This window comes from Fukomys damarensis, unplaced genomic scaffold (assembly GCF_012274545.1).
Source record: "Fukomys damarensis isolate Sample0158 unplaced genomic scaffold, DMR_v1.0_HiC HiC_scaffold_11, whole genome shotgun sequence".
NCBI classification, from domain to species: Eukaryota; Metazoa; Chordata; class Mammalia; order Rodentia; family Bathyergidae; genus Fukomys; species Fukomys damarensis.
Genome location: NW_022900923.1, coordinates 19800242 through 19817849, shown reverse-complemented (window position 1 = coordinate 19817849; position 17608 = coordinate 19800242). Strand labels below are relative to the sequence as shown.

The 17608-nt window shown below is 43.9% G+C and overlaps 1 protein-coding gene and 1 long non-coding RNA gene across 4 annotated transcripts in view; one reads left to right on the top strand and one right to left on the bottom strand.

The window, feature by feature from the left end:
• LOC117285569 overlaps positions 1-11201 on the bottom strand; it is a 37467-nt gene extending 26266 nt beyond the window's left edge. The window contains exons 1-2 of the long non-coding RNA XR_004516633.1: positions 11105-11201; positions 7665-7761 (exon numbers count right to left, since the gene is read on the bottom strand). This is a non-coding gene — a long non-coding RNA (uncharacterized LOC117285569). The remainder of the gene's footprint in view (positions 1-7664; positions 7762-11104) is intronic.
• Astn1 (astrotactin 1) overlaps positions 1-17608 on the top strand; it is a 325481-nt gene that overhangs the window by 138190 nt on the left and 169683 nt on the right. For all 3 annotated transcript variants that reach the window (XM_033762107.1, XM_019208353.1, XM_010630211.1), the window contains exons 3-7: positions 4528-4921; positions 6292-6438; positions 7729-7836; positions 11707-11856; positions 12819-12986. In XM_033762107.1, the coding sequence (XP_033617998.1) occupies positions 4528-4921; positions 6292-6438; positions 7729-7836; positions 11707-11856; positions 12819-12986 (967 nt within the window). The remainder of the gene's footprint in view (positions 1-4527; positions 4922-6291; positions 6439-7728; positions 7837-11706; positions 11857-12818; positions 12987-17608) is intronic.

The following is a 17608-nucleotide window of genomic DNA, read 5'->3' as shown; positions in this document are numbered from 1 at the left end:
GTTGCATGACCCAGGACGAGGTGAATGTACATGTCAGATAATGAGGAAAACTTGTGATTGGGTTAGAGGACAGGGGTGAACATAAAAGGGAGCTCTTCCTAGGATTTTCTATCCCTGGACAATCACCATCAACGTTACATAAAACATGCTCCATAAACATTCTAAAATCTACAGATTATCTGACAAACCTCATATTACTCTTAGGTAAATGCTGAAAATGTCAATTTTGTAATAAAATAAAAGATGATTGCATTTGTTTGATGTCTATTAAGGCCAGTAGAAATGATTTATTGATTTTTAAAAGAAAAATATATTTTAAAATGCCATTTTTTTGGAAAAGAGTCTTGTTAATAGATTTGGAATTCTCTTATCCCCCAAATGTACTTTTAGTTACAAAATGTTAACAGTTTGGAGAAAAAAAAAATCAATAGAATAATCAGAAAACTCATGCAAGGATGAATAAAGAGTAAAACAATCCTATAACTTGCATTCAGTGTTATTGTTTTTAATGTTCAGAGTTTGCAACTTGCTACTCATCACCTGAATCCAGATGTGCCTTAATATTTTGTTTTTGCTTTTCAATGTCCTAAGAATTGGAGTTAACACAAATAAATGAAGAATGCACTCTGAACACAGCTAGGTAATCCAGGAACACAGAGCAAGGTATTGCATAAAAAGAATTTCCTTATGCTCACTGTAAGTGCTACGTTCAGTGTGGACTACATATAGAAGTCCACTTGGAATTGGATGTCCAGAGAAATTTTTTGTTCCTCTTCCTAAGCTTTCTTGTGTCATATAAGATATCTGCATCTTGACTTGCTCTTTTTGATTTGGTTATCCGGAACATCCTAGCCCTAGCCTTTGACCCAAGCATTTTCTTTCCCTCATTTTCATCTGCCACCTCTGTTTCACTAGATCCTTTGAAAGAAATAGCCCAGAAGAATCCATAACTATCACTGAAACTATTTATAAATCCTCTATGGAAATAGAAGGGCTAACAGCATTGAAGGTGTCAAAGAACTGAGGTTTATCACAGGAATGTAATAATTAAATGTGACTCTGGCTTTCCAAGTCCTCACTATTGAAGGACAGTTACCAAGGTAACTAGACCCAAACTTAGCCCTAGTGTAGTGGAGGGCTTACATATTTCTTCTAATTCCTATCTTTCACTGGCTAGAGCAGATAGGTACTTCAGAGGAATTAGTGTGTTGTGATCTTAATCATTATTTAAATATCATTATTAAATACCATTATATATTAATATAACATAACATTAAACTTGCATGTTATTATTTACTAATAATCCATGGTTAATGAGTCATTGCAAAGTGTTGTGACACCTGTCATCGATTTGGTTATAAAAAGAGTGAAACAATTCCGCCACTTGAGGACCTGCGTCTACTTTCCTATATGCCTATTGACTTTCACCTACTGACTGGAGCTGATTACTGGGAACCGATTACTAGAAAGCTGAGGTCGTCAGGAGTCACTGCCTCTCAGCAGAGGAAACATTTCACTAAAGCAAGATTAAAGGGGCTAAATACACTGGCTTAGACAAACAAAAGCTTGTGTTCCAGCTTCCTATAAATTATATTTCTTAGAAAAATAAACAGAAGATATTGTAGTTGAATATCTGGGCTTCACTCATGCCAGCAGGAATTCTATATGAACCTAACAAAATGGAGCAGTGGAGGATGACCTGGGATAGGAGCTCTTTCCCCACAGTCTAATATAGTTTCTCTAAGACTTGGTTTTATCATCAGAAAAGGAGGTGGCTGAACCTAGAGATTTTCAATGGGTCTCTAAGCTGGAAGAGAATACTGATTCTTTGTTGAAATTCAGCTAGGTTGAGGGCCTAACAGTGTCTTTCAGGCTTGGAGTGATGTGTGATGCAAATAGTCTTATTAACACGGACAATTCGAAATGTGAGTTTGTTTAACTGCCAACTAACCTTGGATTTGAATACATATGAGTGCTTAGTGAATGGCTCTTTATGCAGGATGGTGCTCCTTTAACCCACTGTCAGGTAGACATTCACTTGACTGGCTTCTTTTTTCCTCTTCAAGAAGGGAGGGCAGGTCTGAGTGAAATTATCCACACTTTTCCTGCTCTGTCTCTTATGAATTGTGAAATAAATGCCAGGGCCTCTAGGTCTTCAGTCAGCAAAACTCATTCAGGGTGATTGCCTAATGGTTAAGATACAGCGCTGTGGTCCCATTCTAGGCTTACTGATTATTTGCTGTGCGACCTTGGGAAAATTATTTAACTTTTGTGCCTCAGGTTTTTCAAATGTAAAATTGGTGAACAATGGATCCTACCTGTTAGAATTAAAAGCGCAGAGAAATCTGAACAAATGTTTGATACACGGTAAACACCCAGTAATGGTCTGTCTTGATTTATTACTGAGTATGTGATGGGTGAACCTATGGCCTGGATCTTATCCTAACCCAATTGCAATCATCTGAAAGGAGAATTAGAGGGAAGAGAAGGGGGCTCCTGAAAACCCCCCTGTAAGCTGGAAAGATGGTGTTTAAAGTATCCCTCCAAAATTGATGTTTATGCCACTCTTACAGCTCTTTAGGGAGTAAAATTACTGCGGGCTTTCAATAGCCTGATTCAGTGTCTGACAACTTCTTTCAGCTGGGGAGTTATTCCTCCTGTGTGCCTTAATTACCTATTGTTGCAGTTCCAATATGGGCTGAGGGATAACCGGTGTGGCTCTGAGATAGGGTCCTGCTTAAAAGTCCTGGGTTCAACACACCTGTGCATGAATCAGTGCAGGGCTTTGTTATGCACTGTGGATATTCTGTGTCTTCTAGGTCAGGTTCCCTGGGACCCAAGGACTCTATGTGCATTTGCAGGGCCACCAGGATGGATGGAAGGGGAGGTGGCACTTAGCCAGGAGGACCTAGAATACTTGGCTTTGTACTCTCACCTAGTGTAACCTGTATATTTACTCTTTCTCTATATTTGCATGAGAGATTGAACCCAGAGAAAAACATTCTCTAGATAAAAGAAAAAATCGAGGAACAGGAGGTTGTGTATGTCTCCAACAGGCAGGCACCTGATATGGCCTGTCACTTGGCAGCTCACTGTGTTGCTTTCATGTCTCTGCTCTTCTGTGCTTGTCTGAAACTGACTGTGTGTGTGTGTGTGTGTGTGTGTGTGTGTGCGCGTGTGTGTGTTCATTCCTTTGTTCGTGGATATGGTGGAGGGAGAGTAAATGGGAAGACTCACTGGGACAGGAACTTTATAAATCCAAAGCCTAATTGTTATGAGATTGGAAAAGCCCCTTTGATGTGTTTGAGGGAATGCGCTTGACCCATCATTGAGTTGGTGGGAGGCCTGGAAATTACCAGCTTGTACAATAGGTTGGCAATGATTAAAGTCCAAGGTTGAGAGAAGAATCACTTGGCACACCCCAGCCTCATGAAGTAGGCTTCAAGGGATACTGACCAAAATAAAGAGAGTGAATACAGGTTGTGCACAGGAAGATTTATGGCTGCCTAGGGCTGTGCAGATGTGCACTTGAAGGTGCTCCTTCCAAACTCTGCCTGGGATGGATGTCAGCATAAGGTGTTCAGTATCTGTGAACTGCTTTCTTGCCTCTGACAGCCAGCTGAGTGGTGTCTTGACCTGTACGGAAGGGCCTCTGAGCTGTTGGCCTTTGAGCACCAGAAGGCTCAGGAGGCCAACTTCTCTGCAAGCCTGACTCAAGAGACCATGAATCTTAGCCCCTTCCGTGAAGTGGTAACAAGACCAAGGTGCTGTCTGTGTACAGTGTGATTATGGGAAGATTGTGGCCCAAAAAGTCATGTTCAATTGGCATGAGTTCTCCCCACATTTGGTGGTAAGTTCTTGATGTATGTAAATTTCTCTTTGGATTTATGGCTAGATTCCCTACTGGGCAGTTACTCAGTTGGAGACATTGAAGTTTAAGCCAAGAACAGTCTTGATTGTGTGTGATGTATTGTACTAGGCACTTTACATAGTTACCTAATATAAGTCTTACAACCACCCTAGGCAGTTAAGTGGTGTCTTCTCCATTTCAGGTAAGAAATCTGAGGTTTAGTATTTATTAGAATAATTGATCTGTGGATCCAGAGTTAGAATCTACCTCGGATCAATTGTTCAGTGTGACACAGGATAAAACTAGATGCCGCCTGACAGCTTTAATAACGGCCTGAAACAGCTTTTCACAGAGCAGATTTCTCCTCTGCTCCTGCAGCTGAAATCCCCCTGCCTCTGTCTCATACAGCTACTTTCCTTTCAAATTGTCTGCTAAGCCAGAAGCAAGTGGATCCCTTGAAGTGACGCAATGGCCATGCCGGTTCCATTTTTCTCTCATGTTAAACACCGGTCACAGAAGATTGTCCCTTTGCTGCCGAGTGATGTATGCTATAAATCCTTAGTGCACCCGAGTGGGTGGATTAATGAATGAGTGATAAATGGTGGCATCAGAAGGGGCAAGGACTCTTTGTGGGAACAACCATCTTCCTGTGTCCATGTGCTGTCCTCTCTTCCCAGGGCGGCATGATTGCTCTGCTGCTGTCCATCTTGTGCCTGGTGATGATCCTGTACACACGCCGGCGGTGGTGCAAACGCCGCCGGGTCCCCCAGCCCCAGAAGAGCGCCAGCGCTGAGGCAGCTAATGAGATTCACTACATTCCTTCTGTGCTGATCGGTGGCCATGGGCGAGAGAGTCTGCGCAATGCCCGCGTGCAGGGCCACAACTCCAGTGGGACTCTGAGCATCCGGGAGACACCCATCCTGGATGGCTATGAATATGACATCACGGACCTGCGCCACCACTTACAGAGGGAGTGCATGAACGGAGGCGAGGATTTCGCCAGCCAGGTCACTCGCACCCTGGACTCCTTGCAGGGCTGCAATGAGAAGGCAGGGATGGACCTCACGCCAGGTGGGATGGGAGAGAGGCAGCCTGCTAAGCCTTTGTCTCATGGAATGCGGGGAGGAATCATGGGATGTGCCAGTGCCCTTCCTTAGGTGGGCAAACCTGTTTCCTGGGCTAACTGAGCTGCTTTCTAATCTAGAAAATCAGAGCAGTGTAAAATCACAGCCCTCTCCTTCCACCACGCATTGGAAGCAGCTCCCTGTACATCCAGGAGAGTCACACCCTGTGTCATGTGTAACCCTCTAGGAAGTAAGGGGATTGTGAGAAAAAAATCAATGTGTACTGACTTTTCTTTTTTCATCGTCTCTCAGAGCTTTGCATAGGCAATTTAATTCTCCAATAAAGTGTAGGGGACTATGTGATTAGTTATTTTCACTCACTCCTAAGACGTGGGCCTGGAGTGTTTTAGTTGCGTTATCTTGTCTTTGCCTCTGTGGTCTCTACAAAGGTTGTATTTTTTTAACAGAAAATACAGTCGGACTTCAGATGTTTTGTGTATCTGAGGAGACACTGTGGGGAAGAGACTTAGATTTAATCCATCCCAACAAATCCACAGTAAAAAAAACACGCAGAGAGAGAAGGGCTACACTTTTCTTCTACAGTAGCCTGCCTCTCTCTTCAAATTCCATGTGCTATGAAGAAACACTTCCCCAAAGAGAAATCCTCAACAACAATTCTTCAACACACTGCCCAGTTGTCGTTGAGGAAAATGTATTTGAAATCACGTGGTGTTTAAAAATACATGGACTCCTGGTGCGGCATGAAAGAGTGAAATAACATAGAGAAAAATGGAATTCTGATATCTGGGAGAGAGCCTATATGAATATTCATTTTAATAACCCTAAAATCCTGATAACTCCATGCCTGAGAATGGAAGGAGAGGACAGGTCTTCCATAGCTCTCACGTGCTCCTCGGCCCCTGGCACAGTGCTGAGGCCGCCAAGTAGGCATAGAGAACACAGGGGTCACAAACTCAGGTGACCTTGGGGGCAGAGGCTGGAGGTCAGACAGTAGGGAATAGTGTCGACCAGATGAAGGAGAGAGGGCATGTTCTGCCTGAGTACACACAAATTCAAATTCTTTTAAAACTCTGTGCTGACCAAACAGAAATCTACAGTCTGTGTCTAGCCACAGGGTGGCAAGTAGTAACTTTATTGATAAAGAATTAGTTGAATTGGATTTTCGGTTGTAATCCTCTTACTTCACTCCTTCTCCCATAACTTTGTAGCCCCCAGAAATCAAAGAGGAGTATTTTAGTTTCTGCCAATCTCTCACTTTTAAGTCCCTTATATCTACTTGGTGCATGCAGCTTTCCTTGCTCTCACTTTCTTTTGGCCTTTTCTCTTAAAGGTTTGTCTCGACTCTTCCTTTTGCAGGAAGTGACAATGCCAAGCTCTCACTGATGAACAAATACAAAGATAACATCATTGCCACAAGTCCTGTGGACTCCAACCACCAGCAGGCCACCCTGCTCTCCCACACCTCCAGTAGCCAGAGAAAGCGAATCAACAACAAAGCCAGAGGTATCCATGCCTGATGTTAGGGCTTACAGTCGGATTCCTGACTAGGAGCAGAGGTGGGGCTGTTAACACCAGTCACCCACCCCCCACACACTTACCCACCACTGGGAGGTGTGTCCTGCCATGGTCTTCTGGACACCAGTTAAACACTACTTACTGAGAAATGTAAATGTGCAAACTTTTTGATCAAGCACTTTTACAGACAAGAATGTATGCTGAGGAAGTAATTGGACAAGGGTACTAAGATGTGTGCAAAAGCCACTTTGTCACAGCCTTGTTGAAAGGAGAGAAGATTTGAAAGTAGTTTAAATATCCATCAGCAGGGAATTGGTTCACTACTGTGTACCTTTCTCTACTGTCTGGTGGTTTATTATGCAGTCATTTAAAGTGGTAAAAGAGATCTGTTTGTTAATATGGAAAGTTGCCCACCCATCTATTAAATGGAAAATAATGATGTCATAAAAGAAAAGGTAAAAATAATGCCACCTAAAGAGGGCATTAAAAACCCTTTTCTGTTTCCACAGCAAAAAAAGACAGGGAGTATGTATTTTAAAAGTTAAGAGTGTTCATTTCTGATTTAGAATATTTAGAGGAATCGGAGTTGTTCTTTTATACATTTGAGTATATTTTCTGTATTCTTTTTTTTACATTAAATATATATTAATTCCAGAACCAGAAACACACACACACACACACACACACACACACACACACACACATACACACACACACACACACAGTATGATATTCTTTGCTCCCATGGCATAATTTCATTTTCTATCAACCAGAATCCTAATCTGTAATGGAAATGTCCCTTCCCTCCTTCTCCCACAGGGGGATGCTTTCTGGCAGGTGGGTGTCAGAAATAAGCCTAGTCTGGGGGATGCTGGGCTGGGTGGGGAGTTGGGCTCCAATGATTGCTGTCATGAGGTCTGCTTCTCCAAAAAATCTGCTTATCAGGAAGCCCTGTATCCCCTGGCTACTTCCCACAGATTGTTAGGCAATTGCTTGTCATCGTTATGAACTTACCCAGTGGGGATGCTTTCTGGCAGGTGGGTGTCAGAAATAAGCCTAGTCTGGGGGATGCTGGGCTGGGTGGGGAGTTGGGCTCCAATGATTGCTGTCATGAGGTCTGCTTCTCCAAAAAATCTGCTTATCAGGAAGCCCTGTATCCCCTGGCTACTTCCCACAGATTGTTAGGCAATTGCTTGTCATCGTTATGAACTTACCCAGTGATTTAACGTCATGAAGATGCTACTGAAAGTGTTGTCTCTGGCGTGCTTTTCATTTCAGCTGGTTCTGCCTTCTTGAACCCTGAAGGGGACTCTGGCACAGAGGCAGAAAATGACCCTCAGCTGACCTTCTACACAGACCCCTCTCGCAGCCGGAGGCGCAGTCGAGGTAGGAAGGGCAGAGGGTCAGGAGGATGGGGGTCTGGCTTTGAGGCAGGGGAGGCAGGGCCTATAGTGGGACTCTGTGAGCCAGAGCCAGTCGATGCAAGACAAATGCTTGGACCTCAATTGGTGTTTCCTCTTAAGGAAGAAAGAAGAACCTAGAGTGGAAAATTTCAGAGAATCATCTCTCCCAGATAATGGCACTCTCAAACAAGTTTTCAAGTTGTTTGAAAGGCTATTTCTTGGTCAGAAGACTCTCAATTCCTTCTGGAAGCCTCAGGAGTTACATTTTTGCTGTTTAGACACAGAAAATAAAGTCAATAATGTGTGTTGTATGTGAAAAAGTGGGTACTATTTGTATCCCTTCCTTACCAACCCTGGCTTTGGAATTGAGCTTGGCAGGTACATGGGGTGGGGACCAAGTAGTTGAAGAATGATTTAAGTCTGCCTTGGACCTTTAAGCCCCTACCCAGCAGGATCTCAGGACCTAGGCCTGCAGCCCCTGCTTCTGGCAGAGTTCGGAGAGCTAGTTCATCCTCATTGACGATGAAGCTGCGACTACAGGGCCCACTCCTTGGTGATGTTAGTGGCTCACAGATGGCCGATGTAGCTGCCACGGTCTACGACTTTACTGATGTCACCATCACCCCTGCAAGTTCTGTGTTCAGACACCAGAACTCCTCTGCATCTCAGTTCCCTCCCTCATGTATCTAGTAGCTTAACAATGCCTTGTGTACGGGGCTACTGTCAGGATTAAATTCTATTAAAATACATAGGGTTTGGGGGAGACCACCAAAACACTGTGCAGTCCGTATTGCTGCACTTAGATTTCTCCACAGTGCAGCCCCAGGTGCACATCTGCGGAAGTTTCAGACAGGGTGCCCTGGAGGTGCGGAGGGCCTGTTTGAATGACATCCCCTTGCGCTACACTCAGCAACACATTACCCAGCCAGTACTTGACCAGTTACCAACTGCACCCCAGGAACCGCATGCTGGCTCTGCCCTGCACCCACATGAGTTCCCCTCATACAGAGGGTACTCTTCCCAGAGGCTGGAGGAAAGTTTTCTAATTCTAATTCTGAGCTCTGTGGACTTCACTGTCATCAGCATTAAAGGGCTTGTCACCATTTTCCTGAAGAGACTGGGCAGGGGCTTGGGGCAGCCTCACTCCTGAAGCCTCATTTTCCCTGAGGTGAGAAGGTGGACAAAGGTGTCTCCCTCTCCCTTGGTCCTCATTACATAGGGCAGATACTCAACTCAGACCCCTCCAACCTCGGCCCATCCAAGCAGATTGTGTCCTGCTTTCTTGTTTAAGGAAAACAAAAACAAAATCTTGTTTAAGGAAATCCACGGTAATGAATTACAATGAGTTTCTTTACATCATCAAACCGTTTCTTTGAGTATCAAGCTCACCAAGTACATCACCCGTTTACTATTATTAACTAGATGGTAAGCCTCTTAGAGGTGGAATGTGCCTAATTGTTTCTTCAAAGAGCCTAAGAAAGGATTCCTCCTGTTATGGATGCTTGTGTTTGCTTAATTGGAGTGGATACATCAATCAGGCCAGCAAAACATTTTAAACCTACTTGCTATTGGTCAGGCTTCATGATCAATGGTTGAAACACAAAAACATGGCACAATGATAAGACTTCATTTAGTGATATAAGTAAAGTAAACCTAGCACTCATAGAGAACAGTGAATTCTACCTAGCAGCAATAGGAGGCAACAAAGAAAAAAAATTAGAACGTGTTATATACATTGTAAACGATTGCACGAAAGAGGAGTCTAGGGTAAGAACATTCAATAGAGGAAAACAGCACATGCAAAGCCTTCGAGCCATAAAAGAACATAACATTTTTGTGGAAGTGAAAGTAGTTTAGCAAGAGAGCTATAGACAAAGCATAAACAGAAGCACACTGGGATGGTAGGGATGAGGCCATGGAATCGTATACGTGCTGTGTTGTGAAGTTTGCACCTGCCTCTGTGGGCAGATGGGCAGCCACTGGAGTTTTGAACCCAGGTAGAGTTGCTGGTTTATGAGTTAATGATGCAGAGAAAAGAGAGAGACAAGAATATCGGTAGCAGGTGATTGCAGTCACATGATAGCAATGGCAATTGTCTGCAAACAGGCAGGACACTGTGTGCTAAGAGCTGTGACAGCAGGGTGCACAAGGACCAGAAGAAGAAGAAATGAGTGAGAATCTGTTCTTGAAAGTTTCAGGGAAGTGTTTACAGGGGGATGTTGTTCGAGCAGAGACTTGAGGAGTAGGTGTATACCGGGATGACAAGGTGACAAAATGGCCGTCTGTGGAGGAGGAAATAATATGTGCAAAGTCACTGAGACATAAACAATGATGATCAAGTTAGGGAGCAGCAAATCATTCCTAGAATGAAGCTTAGGGTACAAGTTTGTGAGTTGTTTAGAAAGTAAAGCAACAGAAGCCAGAAAGTACATGGCCTTGACTAGAAGGGGCTTGGGCTTGCATTTCAGGCAGTGTCCCTGGGAGCTTTTAAAGAGCTTTGCTCTGGTCAGCTCTGCTTTGCAAAGCACCCCTCTGAGGTAGTGTGAAGGTCAGGTGACAGCAGCTGAGGTTGCTGAGGGAGACAAGTGGATGGCTACCGCTGCAGCCCAGGAATAAGATGATGAGGGGAGGCCGGGATGGAGAGAATGGACGTGAGTGAAATTATGGACACAGAATGAAAATAAAAAAGATTTAATGGCATTGGTGGTAGGAGGGTGTGGCTCGTGAACAAGAGGGAACTGTTAGATGTGATGGAGGACTTTGATTTGAGAAGCCAATTATAGACAGCAGAGCCATTTGCTAGGCAATAGAAATAGGAGAGGGAGTGGGGTTTGAGAGAAGGTGGTGAGTCCGGTATAGGAAGGATTATATTTTAGTGCCCAACAGATGTGTTGGTGTTGGATCTGCTGCTGAGGCAGGACTGGGCTGGAGATCTGTGTGTGGAAATAGACTCCATTCTGCAAAGATGCTGGCTGGAACACAATAGCCTTAAGTAGCAAAGTCAGGGGAAATTGAGGCTACCTGCTGCCCTTGAGCTGTATCTTAACAATAAATATTAACAAAGAACGTGGGAACATCCTGAGAGACCTCCACATTTTACTGCCTTGCTTTCTTATTTTCCCACATCGATTCTGCCTTCATAAGAAAGGTCCTTCTGCTTACTAGCATTTTATCCTTTCCACTAAACATCCATAACAACCCCAAAATAAAATAAAACAAAACCCCTCCACCCTACCCCTGTCTTCACCTACCTGAGAGTATTTCTTTTTCCCAGCAATGATCATTCTCTCCCATGATTACAGGACAGTGGGTAGTTTTCTGGTCTGACATCATCCACTTATCCATGGTAGACTTACTGTGTTTTCTTCTGTCGAGGCTCCACACAGCAAGTCGCCTGTAGAACCCTCCATCATAGAGTAAACTCAAGCTCTTCTGGCTCAGGAAGCCCTGCCTCAGCCATGGTTGCCTTCCTGGGAGTGCAGCCCTCTGTCAGGGGACCTCTGTGGACAGTAATGGAACTGCCGTGTGGGGCTAAAGCTTTCTTACCCAGTTTAGCGAGCCAAGTGAGGGAAAGTTGCCTCTTTTATAACTTTTCCTGTGAACCTGTCCCAGGCAGGACATAGATGATTTGTACTTGAGTCACCCTTATTGACCCCGAGGGCCACCAGTTGGCTAAATTCTCTCCTACTCCAGCTGATGACATGATGTTTGTGAGAGTGAAGGTCACTGAGGTTCTGCAACCACGTGGGTTAGGTTTGCCTGCCTTCTTTGTGAGGCTAGACAGAGAAAGATCGCTTTGGACTTTCAGTGCCAAGATTTTGACTTACATGTCATGCTTTGTTCTCACTTTCAGTGGGTTCTCCCAGAAGTCCTGTGAATAAGACCACCTTGACTTTAATCAGCATTACCAGCTGTGTCATTGGCCTTGTGTGCTCCTCTCATGTCAGCTGTCCTCTCGTTGTCAAAATAACCCTGCATGTCCCCGAGCATCTGATCGCTGATGGTGAGCTCAGTCGTCAAGAATGCACGCTGCTTCCCCAGAGAAGAAGGTTTTCATGTTGGGTGAAATACAGAGAAGCCCAAGGGTCACTGTTTCCTATCACTGTAGTGTGAGGGGAAAGAAGCCCAAATAGGCAAGAGTTAGGAAAAGATTGGATTGCTTACAACTGAAGTAGGAAAGCAGATTATAAAGAACTAAAGATATTGCTTCTTGTTCTCCATGCCCAGTCCATTTTTGTTTAAAGTAAGCCCTTGTTTTTGTAGAGAAATGCAGAACACGATGGCTACAGATAGGTAGACACTTAGTTTCTCTCAGCCTTTGAGAAAGGAAAAGCTGAGAAGTAGAGATGTTTAAGGATTAGCCATGCTTTCAGTTTTCTTTGTCCAGGTGAGAGATTTCTAATTGGAGGAACTTGCTATCAGCCTAGAATTTCAAAGAAATACTTTACTTTCATCCAGGGGGACCCCAATATAATGAGAGAATAGTACAGGTTCTGAGAGTCCCTGAGTCATTTAAACCCACTGCACCTAATTGACTTGTTAATGTCTGTTCTCTCGGCTGCTATAAGGCTGGAAACAGGTGGGGACTGTTTGCAGTGCGAGAGAGCCTGCTATTTCATGGCAAGGGAAGACAGACAGTAGGTCCCCATTCCTTGGAAGAGGGCCAGTGCCTGTGGCTGGGTCTGATGGAGCCATGCCATGGCCATCACAGAGCTTCTCTGTCCCTGCATCCCTTAGGAACACTCTGGCAAGATGGGCTGGGTCACGGCAGTGGGGGATGACATGGCTGACAGGCCTAATGGCTCTGGCCTCACAGCAATCCATGTGATGTCCAGAACTCCATCTGCTGATTCCTTGCTCTGGTGCTAATGACAGGCTAGGACTGGGGGGCAGTAACGATCTGGGACTTGTGTGTGTTTGTTGTATGCGCGCATGCAGACCAGCTTCCTCTGTGTCGCCCTGCAGGGAGCCGCTTCATCCTCCTGGAGGGGAGCCAGCTGGATGCCAGTGACTGGCTGAACCCTGCCCAAGTGGTTCTCTTCTCTCAACAGAACTCCAGTGGGCCCTGGGCCATGGATCTCTGCGCCCGGCGGCTCCTGGACCCCTGTGAACACCAATGTGACCCCGAAACTGGTAGGCAGGAGCACCGGGCAGCGGGTAACTGTCAGAGAGATCATGCCTCTTACAATCACTCCCTTGAAACTCAACCCACTGTCTCATTGTCATCTTAAACCTAGACCACGCAAGCTGCCAGCTTGGTTGGGCCACCAAGCATAAAATGTGCACACATCTTCTGGAGGAAGCCTCGGCAGGACCCTAACTCGGCCCACTCCAGAAAGACCAGTCCAAAATGACCTTCACTGCCCAATTGTCATCCATCCGGTCTAGCCACCGGGGTAGACATTTTATGATATAAAATGAATGCATGTTTATTGTAGAAATTCTATAAAATTGTATAGAAGCAAGTTATAGCCATGCTTCTTTCTACCTCCTGGATAAATTGATTTTAAAATTTTCACATATTCCGGTATAATCTCTTCTCTGTAGATGATATTTAGAGGCTTCCTTTGAGCACAGTAAGTCTACTAGACTTTTCCTGTTTCCATTCACTCACTAATTCATTGTAAGTTTTCCAAAACTATTAAATAATCCTCAGTAATTTACTTTTGGAAGTACTGGGGATCAACTCCTGGGCCCTTTGCATACTAAGCAAGCATTCTGCCTACATCCCCAACCTCAAAAATATAATTTTCATGCCCATTTGGTGTTCCTTCATAGGTCTATATCATCATTCACTTAACAGTTCTGTCTTATATGACAGAATACTCTAAAATTTTAATTTTATAAGTATCATTAAAATGAAAACGATTACACATAAATATGGGGCTCAGCAAGTTGTTTATTTTAATTTTATAAGTATCATTAAAATGAAAACGATTACACATAAATATGGGGCTCATAGCAAGTTGTTTTTTTCAGAAAAGACTTAGAGAAAGATAAAGATTACTGGGAAAAGAAAACATATAGACATCTTTAAGCCTGTTGTACTATAAAAGGTATTGAGCACCTCTCTGTGAAAGCCCAGATTCAGGCCTGTCTTGAAGGAGCTTCGCTCTGCTCCTAGAGCTCAAGCAAGTTGGAGAGCCCATATCTGTGATTCCAGATTGTTTTGTACTCTCATTGTAGGAGGGCTTCATCTACAGCAGTCTTTAAAAAGACCTGTTTCCAGTAGATTGAGTACCACAGATCAATCCTTCCCAGAGAAGTAGTATGACTCCTTAAAGCAAAGGGAAGAGATAAAATGATATCTGAGACCTCTGAGCAAAATGTTGCTAAAGTCAAGGAGCAACCCTTCCAGATCTTCATATATCAGCCTCTGAAACACAGACAGACAGACAGACAGACAGACAGACACACACACACACACACACACACACACACACACACACTCTTTCTTCTGAGTGGGAGGGATCTTAACCAGTGTTTGAGTCTTAATATCTTTAGCCTTTACTTCTGTTGTAATTCATTATAAATCTCTTTAGGAAAGTATCAGGTAACTGTAACATCTAAAGTTCACGTTCTTAGGTTTTAAAGTTATTTGACGTGGGCCCATCACAGAGATTCTAGGCCCCCATATGGAAGAGAAAGTACAGCATTTTAAACATCTGATGTCTAAGTCTGTGCTTACTTGCTGCTCCTCCTACACTGTCAGGCAAACACCAAACCAAACAGATGGGCTGTACACCATGCCCAAAAGATAGTGTGCTCTGAAGAAATTAAAAAGAGATAATCTCAGAGGTAGGGCCTCTCTGTGCAACTGAGCTAATCTCTGGTACCTTCATCCTCCAACTGGTTTGGATTAAGATGCTTTGGGACAATTATAGCTGTTAAACACACCTCTGAGAGAAACATGGTCTGCAGAGAACCTTACATGCTTCCACTTAGATTTTATAGAACAGGAAGCAGCAATAGTTACACATGGAAAGAAGGGATTGGTGTTCCTTGCGTGTAGAACTGCCTTCTTTTTTTTACATCAACACTTGGATTCCTCTAGAAATTACATGACTTGCCCAGAGTCCCATGGCTGCCTGAAGTGAGAGTCTGTGTTTAATCTATTGTGAAATCAGAACAGAAGTGGGATTACAGAGGGTTCCTTAATTTCCCCAGACATGTCACATCCCACATTTGTCACTCAAAATTTCTTAAGCAACTGCCACTACTGAGCATTACTGTATGAGGAAGCTGCTAGTCTACAGCAGAGCTTTTCCATCAACCCTTCAATCCCTTCCAGATGTCTCATTTCAGACACTTCCTAAAAACTAAAAATAACCCTGGGAGGCCCATCCACTGAAATGATTCTCCAGTATCAGTGACAACTTACGAACTTCCAACTGGAGAGTCATGTTGAAAGGAGACTAAAAATAAGAACTGAAGCCCCACAGCAGAACTAAGGTGCAACATCTTCATTTTCGGTAGCAGCTGAGAAACGATGCTGCAGAGACTTTTATTTTCATTAATGCTGGAATTGGAAAGCCCCCCCATCCCGCCCTTCTTTCTGCACGTGGAATGATGTGGTCATCCCACATGCTCATCAGTAAGAAACTTTATCGCCTCCCACACTCCATCCTAGAGCCTTTCTCCATCGAGCTCAGTGTGGGAATTGGCTCCAAGTCAAATCGACATTATTTTTGCAATCTTCCAGCTAGCTTACTTGGAAATGTCAAAGTGTTGGGACATGTGCTTTCCAAGCCGTGCTGAGGGGTCTGCCCATATGGATGTAAAGACTGTGCAAGTGTACTTGTATACTTTTCACACACACACGCGCACACACACACACACACACACACACACACATGAACACACAAACACAGATGCTCATTCACTGCAAAGGAGCAGCCTCCAGTGCTTGGAGCTCTTCTCAGGCATTCTTCCTAAAACTGTCCCAAAACACCAAGTGTGGGAGACAGAAAGATCAGTTCCTAAAGATGTCCACATCCTAATCCAGAGAATCTTTGAATGTGTTATGTTGCCTGGCAAAGAAGGATGACAATTGCTTGTGGAATTGAGATTGTCAAACAACTGTACATTAGAAAGATTGTCCTGGATGATCTGGATGCCCCCCGTGTAATCCCAATGATCCTACAAAATCAGAGAGCAAGGCAGAGAGGACGTCAGAGTGAAGTGATGTGAGAAGGACTCAACCAGCCACTGCAGGCTTTGAAGCGGGAGGAAAGGGAATGATCCAAGAAATACAGGCAGCCTCCAGAAGATGGAAAGGCAAGGAAACATATCCTCCCATCCTCCAGCAAAGAACACAGTCCTGTTGACATCTTTATTTTAGCCCCCTTAAATCTCTGTCAGACTTCTGTTCTCCAGAATGTTAAGATAATAAATGATGTTGCTTTAAACTACTAAGTTTGTGTCAATATTTTACTGGTGATAGACAACAAACACACCAAGAAATTAGAGCAGACAAAGACAGAAAAGACACGCCTTGTAGTGCTCTCTCTTTACATCTTCTCAACCCAACCCAAATCCAAAGATGTACTAGGGTGCTGTGGAAGAACTGGAGCTGGAGGAAACTTGCTGGTGTGTTTTCCATTCCAACCTCTCTTTACATTTGCATTCTAGCAGCATGCTACCCAGGAAGGATGGAACGTATCCACAGCTCTTAGTCCAATGCCTGGAATATAATAGGCACTAGAAAATGATTTACAGTCATGAAGGAGCCGCAGATCTTCTGATGAATGTGGGCATGCCTGAGAAATGCTAAGCATGTACCCCAATGTCTGTCTGCCATCTTCAATCTTCCACTGAGTACTATGTCCTTCTTCTCGCAGATCTCAACCTCTGACAAGTTGTGACCATAGCATTTGATTGTTTGGTGACTCAGAATGAATGTGGATGAGTTGTTCCCTGTTGACAACTTCAAAAAACATACTGTGGTCCACCTCTGCACTACTGTGCTGGGTCAGGAAAACCAGTGGGAAATGTCTGGAAAATGGTTTTGAGTAAAAATAAAGATAGGTATTGTTTATAGAGCATTCACTATATATCAAGCACTGTGCTTTGCTTAAGTTATGTAATTGAAGCTTCTGAAAAGTGCTGTGAAATTGATGGTATTTTTAATCCATTTGGTAGAGGTTTGAACTAATTGGTCCAAGATCACTTGCCTAGTTAATAGCCTCTCTGGATGGTAAAGTCAGCCTGCATCATGCTGGAGATCACACTTCTGATCCTTTTGCAACCCTTCTCCTGCTTTTTACCCTTCCAGATGGAACAGGGCAGAAGACTTAGAACTGTTGCCCTCCTCAGTGGCCACAGTGAGCTGCAGCCCTCTGTGAAGGCCTTCATTAATTGCATTAATGTTCTCTCTCAGATCCTCTCAGTTTTGCCTCCCACTGCGTTTTTATTATCAAGGTGCATAGACCTCAGAGCAATAAGGGTGTATGGCTCAGTGCCCCCCGGCCTCATCTGGAGGTTGACTCCTCCCGCATTTTCTAAGGTTTTTTTTTTGTTTTGTTTTAGCTGTATATTTGATTGTTTGCATTTTGTTTCTGGATGGAAACACAGATGACCTGGTTTTCGTGATGTTTCTCTCCACTTCTTTCCTGACCTTTGTTCTGCCACACGGCCAGCGTAGACTCTTCACATACTGCTTAATTTGACACTCTCATCAATTCTGGCCATAGACCCTCATTGCCCTTTCTAAGTTATATGTCATTTATGGGTCTGTGAGGAGCACAGACTTCCAA